Source organism: Heterocephalus glaber, unplaced genomic scaffold (genome assembly GCF_053883595.1).
Source record: "Heterocephalus glaber isolate CG9 unplaced genomic scaffold, H.glaber_assembly_v1.0 deba00001481, whole genome shotgun sequence".
In the NCBI taxonomy this organism is placed as follows: Eukaryota; Metazoa; Chordata; class Mammalia; order Rodentia; family Bathyergidae; genus Heterocephalus; species Heterocephalus glaber.
In genome coordinates, this window is record NW_028258317.1 from 50269667 (window position 1) to 50285118 (window position 15452).

The window sequence follows — 15452 nt, forward strand, 5'->3', positions numbered from 1 at the left end:
AAATGAGAATAATTTCTAAAAAAGGAAACCAGCAGAGGTCTGCACCAGGTTTGTGGGGACATTTCACTCCCGGGCAACCCCCTTTCCTTCCTCGGTCACCTAGCCACCCCATCCCGATGCCACTCAAACAGTCTAGCATTATTTGGTCCCGGGCCCGTTTCACTCCAGTGCACATCGGGGGCTGAGATCTAAATACTCATTTGATAGAGCGCAGTAATCCTTTTCTCATATTTGATGGGAATGTTTTCCATATCCCAGTATTTGACAACATCTCCCTATAGGGACAGGTTTGTATTTATGTTGGTAAAATGTCCCCTGCCTCAAAGTCTATTGTAACCCAACACCTGACAACCCCGAGTCCCATTTCTGTTTGCAGAAAGGGTTTATTCAAGCACATAATGGGATCCCAGCAGAAAGCCTTCAGAACAAGGGGCTATGGTAAACTTCACCACATGAACTCCGTTTCCAGGGCTATTAAGCTTTTAATTGGAAAATAGCAGAGGAAATTTCAAGGTGACTATAACGTGTTAGCAGTTAGTGCAGAGAAGAAAAGCCCATGCGGGAATGAATGTAGAAAGCATATGGTCCGAATCACATTTAGGAGGAGCGGCCTGCTTCTAAATCCCCGCTGCTTATACACTTCTGGGAAAAATCATCAAAGAAATGGGAAGGGAGGAGGGAGGATTACAAGTAAATGTAACCTCGCTAGACTAGAAGCTCTAGCGTTCTCTGGGTGGTGTGTTTGTGTTTTCAAACCACAATTAGGTAGAATTGTGGCAGGTAGTAAAAGTGAAAAGGCACAATCACTCCGTGCGCAGGTATCTAAATGTTGGGAATGTAGGTGCCTTTGCTGAGAAAGTAACCCGTACTTTCCTTACTTTACGTTCAGGCTCCAAATGTCGAGTCCTGCTAGCTGGTCCTCACCCTCAAGCAAAGCTTAATCAAAAGGACAGTTGCATATTGTCCCCGGATGTATGACACATCAAGAAAGGTTCTGCTTTGCTGGGTTCTCCTGGAGGAGAGGTGTGGGTTCCTATTCTGCTGTCTACATCGTGACAACGGTGGTGTCGGTACGGGCAGACACTGGAGACCTGGGCTTGCAGAACCCCTTTACAGGCAGAAAAAAGGGACCCCTCTCCTTGCTCGGGAACTCAGCATGCACTACTCAGTTCTCATCCAGTCAGTGTTTCTTGGCATCGCTTTTTGGCTAGCTTCAAATTGAAAGAAGGGGACGGTGGGGATAATGTCCAGTTAGGCAATGGGGCAACGAGAAACCGACTTCTTGAAATCTACTCTGAGGGCCTTTTTCTCCCGTGCTTGGCTAGGGGGAACTCGAGCCGCCCCTCCCTTGTCCCAGGCCCTGGGTAAAGGACGATCTACCCCTCGGGGCAGAAGGTCCTGAACATCAAGTTTCCACACGAATTTGGAAGGGAAGGTGGAATCTTAGTGGGAAACCTGCTCCAGCCGTTCAGGAGCCTAGGCCTTTTGAAGCAAAGGGGCGAGAAAACCGCGGCAGCCCGGTTTTCTTAGGGTAGGCCCTAAGCAGTGCTGCGCACTCCTTCACCTTCTAGAACTCTCCCCGGGAGCCAGTGCAGACTCCGCAGACCCAGCCTGGGCCCAGGACTACATGGGCCCACCCTTTGGGGGTGTGGGCTGTGGCCCCAGCGAGGCTCCTCCGAGGCCCCAACTAAGATGACCTCCACCCTGTGCCCACTCGGACCTCGACCTCCAGTGTCCTTTGTGCCCACCCGGCAAGATGAAACGAACAGCGCTTTCTCTCGAGCGACTTTAAAAACAAAAGGCCGAGAAAATTTTAGGTAATTTGATCAAATTCAGGGAATAAGTAAGAAGACTGACCACACCTCACCCAGTCCCTAGCGTTTGCTCAGGGAGCTTGGATGCACTTCCCCAGGCCCAGCCACTTTTCCAGAAAATTCTCCCTGCCACCTTCTCCCCCCAGTTCCCCTACAAAAGCTCCTCGAAGGCCTTGGGAGACTATGGGAATGAAACCCCATTAGGTTCCAGGGGACCGCGAATAATGAGGGGGAACGTCCACGCTGCCAGCACCCCAGGAAGAATGGTTCAGAACTCGACGCCTGGGGCCCGGTGCCTAGCCAGAAAACTATGCTGCCAGGCTCAGGGTCTGCCGGCTTTGGGGGCGCCCCGCCTCACCCCACCCCACCCCACCCCCAGGTCCACAGCCCTCAGGGCGGAGAGACTTCCGGAAAGACGGAGCCCCGCCCGGCTGCCACGCCCACTGCGTTAGCCCCCGCCCACCCGGGCGGCCAGGCCACCGTCTAGGAACCGTGCAAAAATTTTGGAGGCGGGGGCCGGGAATTTAGCTCAGTAGTTTCGCCGCCTGCTGCGGAAGCTCAAGGACCCAAGTTCGATCCCCAATACCAAAAAAAAAAGTTTTGAAGGTGGGAAAGACGGGGAGGAACTTCAGCAAGTGTCCGAGGAAGGGCCATTGCACGTTTTCCTGCGGGGCGTCCTTGAAAGGCACGAGTCCCGAGTTGTTGGCGGCTGCCGAGCTCCAAAGGCCCAGGGCCCTACCGGGCAGCCTGTCCCAGGCCTTCTCCTCGTCTGCACGAAGGGCCAAAGGACAAGGCCTTCGGCCAGTCTCCTGGGCACATTTCCCAAACCAACTCCAAGCGGTCTGGTGGACAGGTGAGCATGGGCACCGCAGACCGTGCTTCGCGCCAAGGACTGGCCACACTCCCGTGCAGTGTGCGTGTCCGCACTGCAGTTTCTCGGCACTCGATTTTCCTGTGTGGGTGGGGGTCTGGTCCACGCCGCTGCTCCGGGTTGCAGTCTTATTGCGTGGACAGCAGATGAGGCCCCACCTGCTGTCCTGGGCCCGGGTTCTGCGGCGCGGCCTCCGCGGGACACGAGTGGGTAGGCGCCCGAGGCCCTGTGAGCGCGTACACTGGAAGCCGGGAGGGGTCGCCCGCGTCCCCAGCCACTGCAGAAGCCTGAGGCGTTCTCGGGAAAAGGCGTGTGCGTCCTTTGCTCCCGAGCCCCATTCGCGTGGCAGGGGCTTGCCCGGAATGAGGAAGAGAAGACTGGGCGAGCCTGCTCGTTTCTCCACGCCAGATCACGGGTCATCTGCAAGGCTCAGTAGGGCTGTTCGAGAACATAACGCCTGGCCCGCCCACGTTTGTGGACACATTCTGCGCACCTGTACGCTGCACGCGTGACTCATCCCACTCGCAGGATTGACTTTGTTTGGAGGTTCTCCTCCCGTGGGTCGAGCTTTGAGGAACCGGCTACCTCATCAAAAAATGTTTATTAAAAAACGAATAAAATGCCGCCATCGAAATCTATCTGTGCCCCGTGTCCAGAAAGAGAGTCATCACAAAGCAGGACCGGGGCCAGGCCTGGGGCTGTTTGGCTCCCTCCTCCTAGCGTTCAAGGGTAAGGCCGCAGGTGGAAACCTGAGCGCCGAGAACTGTCAGACCATGCTCCGCAAGGCCCCCGCGACCCCGGGCTGAGGGTGGCCCTTCAAAGGCAGGATCCCATCGCACGCAGCCACCAGGATGTGACAGAACACGGTGCCAAAGGCTGGACGTGGAGGCGCTGCCCAGCTGACAGGTCTGGGGCCCAGAGCACGACCGCACCCGACCTGCGAAGCTGGGTTTGGGTGCTCGCTCAGCCTGGGAGCGCTGGCTCGCTCATCCGGTCCCTGCCTAGCCCTCCAGAAACGTGGGGGCACTGAAGGGATCGCGCTGGGCTTCTCGGAACCCTGCACTTATTACTGTGCTGGCCTCCTCTACGGAAGGGCCGAAGGTGCAAGACTCCGGAACCCTTAGAAGCCAGTATTACTGTATTCCAAGGAAGCCCGCGAGTGCGTGGTGAGCAAGGGGCTCTCATCTGCAAGAACGCCAGCAGTAACCCCTCGGGAGGTGGCAGCTCAGAGGCCCATCTGTTCCCTTCCCCAGCGCCCCGCAGCCTCCCGATGTCGCCCGTCACAATAGCTACAGCTACAGCCTCCGAAGGGCACACGCTGCAGTAGCAGCAGCCTGACAAGTGTGATAAAATGATCTTCCTTAACTAAACTCGTAAAGCACTGGGTAATAAAACTCAATCTTCTGTAAAATCCAATTAAGTCATTATCTGACTGATTGTATCTTTAATTGAAAACAGAAGTGACAGTAAATTTCTGTGATATATCAGGATCAATCGATACCGCTATACGATTCAGCCCCAGAAGTGATTTATAATGTCAAACCTATATAGGTAACTCCACATTATTCTCTCTAAAACCACTGGTGGATGAAATTAAGAGTAAGTGCATTTAATAAAAAACAAGATGGTCAGGTTATTGATTACAACAGATGGGGGTGAAATAAAATAGATGTTTTCAAAGCACAGAGCGAAGAAAATACAAGTAATTTCTTTTTTTCCTGTTTAATACCGCTCAGCAAATATACACACAAGAAAATTCAGTCATCAATAACATTTTTATTTCAGGTACAGCTGCAACTACACAAAACAATGAATTTTTTTTAGACTAGTTTCATTTCAGGATGGCTTCTGTTACATAAGGAGGTACTCCATAAGCAATTTTTAACAAAACAATGAACTCAGAAATCTGTACAGTAGTAACTTGTAAAGATGTACTTATTTCCAAATCAGATTACAATCTAAGGTAACAAAATAGTTTAGACTGCATCCATTTTTTTCCTGTAGTAGAAAAACTATGTTAAACTCATTCTAGAAACAACACCTAGGAGTTCTGCCTCACCCGGGTTAAATTAAATTATACCGTTTTCAAATTATCTTTTACAGAAAAAGTAGCAATTCTAAAGGGCCTTAGGTCCCCCCAGCACTGTATTTCAGTTCAGGATTTGGGGGGAATGGGGTACAGCTATTTCCAACAGCAACACAAACACACAGTATTTCCATTTACCTTGACCTTCTGCAGATTTCTAAAATAATCAGTAATTTTGTTTGCTCATCTTGCTGGTCAAGTACAGTACTTTGCTAAATTTATATTTTTGCAATTTAATTAACATACTTAAATTTTTAAAATCTAAGGCACCTAAGATTTCATTTTAAAACTAAGTAGTATCTAATTGTGACTAATTTAGACAAATATCTGGCTTTACTTGAGTAAATTACTGTATTTCTATGACTACTGCATGTAAACCAGTGTCAATTAAAAAAAAACATGAGGGACACTAGTATTTAAACTCTGTGAGCAAAGCTCTTAATTCTTGCAGATGGTAGTCAGAAACCCCACTGTTACAAGTGTTCTAGCTTTGGACTAAATTCTAAAGGAATATATAAACCAAACACGTTCTCAACAGTTAAGTCAGCCTAAGTCAATATAGAATAACAACAAACCCTGTGCATAATGGAATAAGCCTGATATTCCAAGTGAACTATCAACTCCAACACTGCTCACTCGGCCTCTTCGACTATGGGAGTGACTGTGAAGCTGGTGGGCTCGGAGGCAGCCTCACATTCCAGAACCCCCTTTGTGCTTTCGTTACTTATAGGAGAGTTGCTGGAGAGGGAAACCAAGGCAGAATCTTGACTGCTGGACGGCAAGAATACTGGGAAGTGGGGAGAGAGAAAGAAAGGGAGAAAAAACGAGTATGTTAAAAATGGCCAGTCTTCTACATTCAGTATTCAATTAGGTTCCAACAAAGAAAGACGCACTCCCATTTGTATTCTGAATTGCAAGTGTTTTCACTGACCCTCATTAAAATCCCCAGTGGTTCTTTGGAGTTAAAAAATTGTACATTACACAAGAATATTTCTATTTAACTGAAGGAAAAAGTTAGGAAGCAAAGTTCCAGTTTTATGTCCATTAAAAAAACAAACAGTAAGTTTGCTATGCTCTTTGGGAAACTCGTTCCCACTCCTCACTGAGTCCCCTTCCCTTTAGGCAAAGGGTGCTAATGAAACTTGCCGGGTCAAGTTGTCCATCTGAAAAATTATCCCAAGCAGTACTCCACCTGTGTATTTCCACCACTGGACAGGCAAGATCTAGCAGGTGAAGCTGACAGCAAATCAACTTTCCTGTTGCCTCTCTTGGGTATAACCAGAAACAAGCATGGTGAGGTGTGTGTGTCAGCATACACAACTTTTGAAAAGTGAAGAGTAGTAAACAGATGAGAAAAATTTTAATGGGGAAAGAAAAATGAATATATTACACTAAAACAGAAATAGATAAATTAAAAGATTTTGAAAATAAGCCTATGAATATAAAAACTGTACTGGGAAACCTACCTTAAATATGAAGGATGTAAAAGTAATAATGTGTTGAACACTTTTTTGCAACCTTACAAGCCACAGTAGATACAAAATTTAAGCAAAAGGGTCTCTGACCTTCTTAACCTTAGCTGAGTTTAGATCCACCCCCAGAACTCCCTTTCTGCCTAGTGTGAATGTAATTAAGGGGAAGCTGCAGTGGTAATTTCTCTCCTCATTAACTTCCTGATTGGTTTCAGCCTCAGGATTCTGCTGGGCAGTAGTTTGTCACCAATTCCAAATGGCCAATCGTTAATACTAATGTTTGTGTAACTAACTGCCAGCATCTGCCAGGGCTTCTTGTACAACAATAATGGTGAAAGGGTACATTAGTGCTCCTGTGTTAATTCAGCTTGTGTTCATCAACAGGGAAATCTATGATGTAATTAGCAAAATGCATTGGGAGCTGAGTACTGAAGTCATTTGTAGAGAACTAAATCATAGTGGAAGCTGTACTAGGTCCTGATGTGTTTGCTATCAATACTTATTATGTTTGGAATTTAATAAGGTATATTACCATGCTGAAAAGAGACCTTTTTACAAGAGAACACTATTTACGCTTGTTATGAGTCTGGAAAAGGTTTGCTGCAGCTAGTGGAACCACATAGAAAAAAGAAAAGAGCTGTGATTTAAGAAATGGACCTTTAACCATTCCACTGGACCAAATTATTTATAAAAGCTCCTTTCCTCCAATGGATAGGCAAACAGACAGATGCATAGTTTTGTACAGCTATCTCAATATCCAATGAGGAAAGGGATGATCTGAAACTTAGTAAGTGAATAAATTTGAAAAGCAATTTAGGCAATTTCCTAACAAGAAGTTGTTTTTTTTTTTTTTTTTTTTTTTTTGGTACCCGGGTCAAACTTGGGACCTTGAGCTTGAGAGGCAGGTGCTGGAACCACTGAGCTGAATCCCCTGCCCAAGAAGTTTCTTTTTGTACTGGTAGTATTCGTTTAGTATTTAGTAACTTAAAAGTTAATAAACTTTATAAGCTTTAAAAAGAAGGAAAGAGTTGTTAAATGGTATTTTATAGATGCCAAAGAAGTGTGCAGATATAAATATATTATAGCAACCCAAAATGATAGCAACCAAAAAAACCCCTGGGAACCTGAATCCTTTATCTTATTGCAGTGCACAACAGCTTCTTAGTAAATTTGGGGTGTTATATGGATTTAAAATTCCCTGTAAATCCAAGGTGATTTATGAATTGTTTGTACATGCACCTGGTTGTTAAGTAAATTTATGGAGAAATGTTTTCCAAAAGTAGTAGACTTAGCTCTGCTCTGAGATTTTTGTTATTACACAGATCTGGAGACCCCACTGAGTGCCTGCTGGAAAGTCTATGCGTTAATCGGCCACCTCCACCTCCACTCCAAACCTGTGACATGTTTTCTGTGTACACAAGCCGTGTGGAAGGGAATGAACATTTCCTGACTACTCTGTGTAACACATACTTTAATGAAGAATTTCACCCTCAAACCATCCAATGAATTACTCTCCCCATTTTATATAGGGGACCTCGACTCTCTGGCATGCTCTTAGCCCTGTCCCCTTAACCCTGGGCACCACACTTAGGGGCTGATCAGAGAACCTTCCCAATTTCCTCATGAGTTTAAGGGGGCAAAATAACTGACCCTGTCAGGCTGATGCAGAACCTATACAGGAATAAGTTCAGGGTATTGTCAATGTGTCCTGAGCCCTCAGCCTGCCTTGGCCTTTAGTTCAAAGTGATGGTGGAGAAGCCCCCACACTTCTCCTTTAGCCAATTTGGGACTGAAAGGGGGAGGAGTGGGAATTTCACAAAAGAAAGGAATTCAGGAAGAACCCTCTTTTGCTCTCACTTGTCTCATGGGCACTTTCTTGGGAAGTACCCGTGTGACGGGGGCTACAAACACAGGCACAATATGTCACCTGCCTAGACTAGACTAGGGAGGCTTCATGCACGGTTAATGCATGACTGCACTCCAGAGAAAATGTAAAGAAATAAACTCAATCTATTTTGAAAAGTACCTGTACTGTATGTTTAAAGTGTTTCTCCATTCAAAACTAAATCTATGTTATTTTTTACGTTTGTTCAAGGCTTGCTAATGTCTTTGAAAAACAGAATGTTGAAGTTAGGGACAGTATCTGTTTAACTCATTTTGTAGAGAACCTCATGAAAGTTCCAAGTGCCTACAAAAATTTCATGTCGTTTTTTGTAGTGATGAATGCTCAAAATCTGTTTTACGACTATCTTTAAATATAGTCCTTTCAAGGTAACCTGTGCATTTTAATGTAACATCACTGAACTTTTTAGGGGCAACAGTAACAAATGACCACTATAAATTATATTATACTAACTAGAAATTTTAAAACTTTTCTTCTTTTTGAGTTAGGGTTAGGGCTAATTTCAAGAGGTCTGTCTCAATCATTTTGTAAAAATGCTACTGACTCCTAGTGTCAGTAACACAGCAGGGATACAGATATTACAGGGAGCACCAGAAATTGGTTCCATCTTTCTGGACACCAATCTAGTGACATGTAATAAGATCTGTAAAACTGTTCAGCCCTTATGACCTAGTAATTTCACTCTTGGGAATAACCCTAAAGAAAGAAAGGATAATTGGCCCAGAGATGCCCAACACACTGCTCTTTGCATCAGCGAAGACCTTCCTGCATTGCGCTTGGCTTGGAGGAGGAAGGGGTGGCTGAACTGGAGGGGGCGGCAGGAAGCATTCACAGGCAATAACCAATTAAGGATTATACTACCCCATAATCACTACTGGCCTCCCAGCGTTTACAGAAATGGAAAAAATGATTTCTGAAGCCTAGAGGGGAGACTGAAAAGTAAGGGAAAAGGAAAAAGGAAAACTTGCCCATCTGGTCTATTCTGTGTTACAATGAAATGTGGGTATACCAAGAAGACTGACCCTTGTTTGAACCACCAAATCTACTATGTTTTCTCTCAAGCAGAGGGCCTTTCCTTTATTTTTACTTAAAAACAAAAGCTTTACACATAATCATTCTTAACAATGTGGGAGAGAAACATGAAGATTTTGGTGATGCCACTTAACCATCAGTATTCTTTCTGAAAAATATTACATACTGCCAAATAAAGAGAAAAACCCCTCTAACAAACAAAGCAAAATTACCCTAACAAATCTTTTGATGCTGCAAAGACCCCTGACTTTTACCTTCAACGATCAGTTGAAAGTCAATGGACTGGAACAAATAATTCTCTCCCACTAATGTGAGAAAACACGATATTCATGCTTGAGAAAAAAGTTCCAACTAATACTATTAAATTCTTTCTAAGAAACTATCTAAAAATAAAACACAAGTGGCATTCTCTATTGGTTAGCAACTCTTCACCTGCCTGCTGGCCGCCAATGCAGATATGAAAATGCTGGTCTCTGAGTTCTTAGTTTGCATGAGTACGGCAGTGTCTGAAGAGCTGGTGAACATTTCTTAAACAACAAATTCTTCCACTTCACAATAACCATAGTGTTTGGAAATAAAATCTTGTCCAATCAATGCCACTTAGCAGATATTTAATGTTTCACAATAGAAGGCTTTTCCAGAGTGGAACTGCTGCCCTTCTCACTAACATTTAAAATAATTAGGATTATCTCAGTTGCCGGAGCTTGGCAGGTTCAGTTTGTACTTTCAAACAGCATTAATTCTTGGCACTCAGAACAAGGGATAAAAGGTAAAGATATGAATGGAGATCTTTATTCCACCTGATCTATCATGGATTAGCTCATTCTTTTCCAGTTCATGCCTGCACTCTAGTTAAGAGGAAGGCTGAGCTGTAACTGATGTAATTAGAAACCACAAGCTGAGAAAAAAATAGCCCTTTATTAATCTCCACCATTTACTATAAATTTACTAAAAGTATAATAACCTTTGAAACAATTAAATGTGTTTTTCCTTCTAAGGTGAATTAAAGCAGAGTGACAAGAAAAAGAGCTGCAATGGATAATGTTTTCCTTAAAACCATATTTTAATTGTAAGTTCTAAAATCTAACACCAATTTTGTAAGGGGCCAGGCTCTGCACTTGGCATATTAAAGGGCAAACAGTCAAGCCATGTTAAGTGAGAGTTCCTGTAGATGCAATCAGGTAAATTATCAAGGCTTCCTCCTGATACAACTATTATAATCTTTGCAGACACTGGAAAATACAGCATTTTAAAGACTAAGTAAACTTTGGACAGGAAGTACGTATGTATGCAACAGTAACTGTTCTTCTTTCCCTCTAAATATCATGTTACATGAACATGCATATACAATTCACAAAAAATAGGTAATTTTTAAATTTTCAAACAGAGACCTATCAAATGTCTTTCTGCCATATGTTGGGAGAGCACTGTCCCAGGAGTCTCACAGCTGGCGCTGTTGTGTTTCAACTGAGGTAGGGAATAACACACCTGTTTCCTACCAATCTTCAGAGGCAGAATAAAAGGCAGACTACTTTTTTGTTTGCTTGTTTTAACATAGTACACAAAAAGGGAAGAGAGATAAGGGATGCCATTTAGCCTTCCACTCCATCTGGGGCCCAGGCTGGATCGTTTCAGGGCCAGGCATTCCTTCTTCCCCTCTACCCAGCCATCCACAACAGATCTTCCTGGGTCACAGGATGGCAGCTGTTTGGTTCCCACATGCCTTGTTTGTTTCATAGAGGGGATCACCACAAACATGGTAAGTCTAAAACACTGTGAGTAGGCAGAGTTCACTGCAGTAACTCTACCCTGATAGGAGCTCAGCACTCATAACTCTTCTCTTCCCCTAAACCCTCTTGCCCATCAGCAGTGGTGATACTCTCCGCTCTTTCCTTGGGTCTAATCAGTTACCATCAGTAGTAGTGATTTTTCTCTCACTGAAATTCTTCCTACAACCCATCAGAAATTAGGACACCATGCAATGAGGGGCCAATCATAACTGATTCAATTATCTTCATCTGGGGAAGCAGCATTTGGTGATGTACACAACCCAAACTGGAAGTTGCTCTAAAACTGTGTTTTAGCCAAGTTATACTACAGTAGTATTTGCTCAGTAAGTATCATTTTTCATACATCCTTTATTAGCTGTCTACATCTCAGCAACTTATGTTAAAAGACTCTTGCTTTGCCAAAATGAGGATTTTGTACAAGGTCTGTTCACTCCAGGCCACACAGATAGGAACCAGGAATACATTTTACTCCATAGCTAGTTGTCACAGCCAAGGGATAGGACAACCTATGCCTCCCTTGGACAACAGGTCTTTTGCTAACATAAGCTCTGCTTTTCCATGTTTTTGAAGAGAGAGGTGAGAAGATGGCTGGTGTCAAGTCAAATCAAACGGCAGAATGTTTGTAGAGATATTTTGTAAATCACACAGCAAACAGTAATACTGTTCACAGTCATCAAACAAACCATCCCTTCTTCACTAGTATTTGGAGGCAGGAAGACTCTCTTCTTTTGAGGTTTTTTTTCTTCTTGTTCTTGAGTTTTTAAGTTTATTCTAAAATTTGGGGACTCTAGATACAAAGTTCCCAAAAGAAGTAAGGTCAGTTTCCTACTCTACAATTCCTGGGTACCTGGAGCCCTAGCAGAATGAGGCTCGTTGGGGTACCAGAGCTGTCTTGCATTAAAAATACAACAGCAGACTGGGGTAAGGTGAGTGAGCTTTTGAGGTGAACCATCTGTCTCTATCTGGAGACCCATGTCTTGGTCTCCTGATCTAAAAGATAGGGACAGAGTAGCCAGAACACCTAGGATGGGTCTGTGGACTGCTGGAAGCCTCATTTAGCCTGATGCAGACAAAAGCCCACATTATGAAAGTGCACAGCCTCCCTACATGTGGTTTAGTGACTGCAACATCTCAGCGCTGCATGCTGTCTGTGCTGCACACCCTTCCTAACTTTACTTTCCAGCATTTATTTTCCAGCTCCTCCCCTCATCTACATCTGCCTCTCCCCACTTGCTTCATTTTTTCTTGAGTGTGTGGGGGCAGTGATCAAAAAAGAAGGCTCAGCACACTGTGTGCACAACAGGGTACAGCTCTTCTCACTTTAACTAAGCCCAGCTCCTAGCTGCCAGCCAGGAATTGATGCCATCTGACAATCACTGTGGAAAGACCAAGGGCTCTGCTGTCAGCCACTGGCACCTCAATGAACACTCTGGATCTCAGTTTCCTTAACTGTAAATGGAAAATACAGTTGGGGCTCCATCTGGGCGAGTTCTGTACCACAGATTCTACCAATCTCAGATCAAAAATACTAGAGTAAAAAAATTGCAATGCACCTATACTGACTGTGTAAGACTTTTTCTTGTCATTATTCCTAAAATAACAATGGTTTACATAACATTTACATTAATTAGGTATTGTAAGGAAGACAGAGATGAGTTTAAAGTATATTAGACTTGTGTATAGGTTATAATCAAATATGATGACATTTTATGTTGGAACAGAGAATTTTGGTATCTTTGGAGGTTCTCGGACCAATCCCAAGGAGACTGAGGAATGACTGTTATTACTTATCTCACAAAGCTGCTCTGAAGATCAAAGAGACAAAACAGTAAATGTTTTGTTGTTGTTGTTGTTGTTGTTGTTTTGGTACCGGGGATCGAACTCGGGTCCTTGCGCTTGCAGAACAGGCAGCAAAACCACTGAGCTAAATCCCGGCCCAAAACAGTAAATGTTAAGGCTCTCATTAGTCATTACCTTCTCTGTCCACTCTGTGCTGGCACAAACCTGCACTCTTCTGTAAGGAAAATCTGTGAGTCACTCTGTATATCTATAGTCTATGAAAAGACCAGGAAATTATTAGGATTTTTATTAAACATTAGTGACAACAGAGCTCAAACGTCCCTGAATGTTTTCACACAAGTTTCACATCTGATGTTCAGAGAAAGGTGAACTCTCTTCATCCTTCTTTATACACTTAAAGACTTTAGAAAGTTAAGATGAATTCCAAACCGAAACCCAAGAATGTTATTTCTGCTTTTTATGGCATCATGCATAAGACTTCAGTTGCATTTAGCAGTTCCTGAGGCTGAGCCAACACTTGACTGAATTGGGCTGGGGCAGAGAGCCAGGAGAACCACCTCATGGCAGAAGTAGAAGTCTACAAGGTAAAAAATAAACACTGGTAAACGGAAATTAAGCTGACAGTACCTAATCCACTGTCCAGCACAGTGCAGAGGACAGCAGGTGTTTAATAATGGATGCGTGAGTGAGAAGGGCTGTGGAATGTGGTCTTCACAAGACACGCTAATCATGAAAACAGGGCTAAGTCACACATGGGCAGAAAAGAGCCGCAAGTCTAAAATGAGTTTGAGGGTTTTAAAGGAAAATTGTTCTATTTATTTTTGCCTTTATATATTGCACAGTGACTCCATGCAAAGCCAGGAGAATGAGGGTCCTACTGAGTGTGCAGGCCACAGTGGATGGGGACCCTGTGCAATGCAAACAAGTACTCAAGTCTCCATAGAGATGCCATGATCGGGGTTGTCACACACACACACACACACACATCTGCATCTGAAAACAGTTAAATATTTTAAATATTAAGTGATGATCACAGTAACTATAGTAGACCGGGAAAGGAAGATGCTCTACCAGGGGCCTGGAGTAGATCTGCCATTGGATTCTGGGAAAGCTATTTCTTCAGACACAGAAGGAATCAGATCCATAAAGCATGCTGTGACATTTGCCATTCTAGAAACTAGGTTGGTTCTGTCCAGATATTTTGCAGTAAGAGAAATTTTTAAAACAAGCAGAATCACACATGCTTCAATCTTAATGAGATATGAGCTATGATAGAAGTTTCAACCTTGATGGGGACTTGTTAGGGGTATGGAAAAGGATTAAAGTTTGGAGTCAACACCCCTGCCAGGGAGCTGCTCACAACGACATGAGCACTGCTTTCTAACCTAGGGCCCCACGTAAGCTTGGCTTCTGTTTAAACCACTGCCCACAGCCAGCCTTTCACTCTGGATTTACATCATCTTTGAGAAAGCAACAAAAGTTTGTTTAAGCTGTGAAGCTTTAGCTATGTGGACTTTAGGAAGTCTTTCATTTAAAAATATTTGGATATCTTGCAAGCAAGTGGGTATGAGAGAAAGTTTCTCAAGCAAGACTTGAACAGAAACTGCAGCTTATAATCTGACAATAAATACTGTGGCCCAAATGATATCAAAGCTAACAGAGTAGAGGACTACATGAGACAAGTTATTTTATCTCTACTACCAGGAGACTCTTTTCCAAAAAGCAAATACTATTTCTGGTGTCTGCTGCTGTTAAGATGCAGAACTTCATCATATTGGCTATCACACTGTCTCAACATTTCCTTCGTTTCTATCTAACTAATATTACTAGAAATTTCACCCCAGTAATTATTAATATTCTCCCCTAGTACATAAGAAGGAAGCAAACATCAGGGCACATCTAAAAAATATATACCAACTGAAATCAGGATTTTAAAAATTCAGCCATTTCTAGACAGGAGAATACATGCCTAATTAAAATCATACATGTTATTTTACCACTTAAAATACAAAACAGACATCATGGATGGATCAGTTTAGATTGAAGGAGAAAGCACACATGGTTTTGGAGTAGCTTGTTTTCACAGTGAATAAAAATAAAGTAATAGTACAGACACACATTTATCCAAAAATATTTCTATCTCTGGCAAAGACCTCAATTGCCAAAATACTTTAAAATACACATTCATTAAAACTTTTTTGTTAAAAATCCCTTCTCTTTAACTAGCCCTTCCCCAAAGGACTTCAACACTAAAGAGGTTTAATCTGTGAGCAATATAAGGCATTCCAAGAATCTCATTGTGCTCTCCCCTCTCTAGTTATTTATTTTTAACATTTTCAGAAGAGGAGAGCTCATGCTCATAGTTTGACACAGGTATTTTAGTTTGTCTTCAAGAAAAGTTTGAGAGAGGGTATGTGACTCAGTGGTAGAGGGCTTGCCTGCCACGCAAAAGGGTGTGGGTTCAGCCCTCAATGCTAAAGGGAAAGAAGTTGTCTTTTCTCCCTGAATGCACCGTTCCTAAGCCATACATAACGGTAGCCTTTCTTTAAGGGGCTTCTCAAAACAATCACTGATGGCCTCTGGGTGAGAAGCTCCCAGACATAGCATATTGACGCTGGGTCAATGAAGCCTGGCTCTGAACTTGATGAAGTAAACTAAAGTTGGCAGGGATTTAACCAAAACAT

The 15452-nt window shown here is 43.4% G+C and overlaps 1 protein-coding gene across 2 annotated transcripts in view; it reads right to left on the reverse strand.

Moving 5' to 3' along the window:
* Positions 1-4379: 4379 nt before the first annotated feature.
* Positions 4380-15452, reverse strand: part of Dmrt1 (doublesex and mab-3 related transcription factor 1) — a 116309-nt gene continuing 105236 nt past the window's right edge. The window contains exon 5 of one of the 2 annotated variants that reach the window (XM_004838209.3): positions 4380-5558. In XM_004838209.3, the coding sequence (XP_004838266.1) occupies positions 5404-5558 (155 nt within the window). In that variant the 3' untranslated portion in view covers positions 4380-5403. The remainder of the gene's footprint in view (positions 5559-15452) is intronic. The other variant, XM_021252750.2, reaches the window with a different exon arrangement.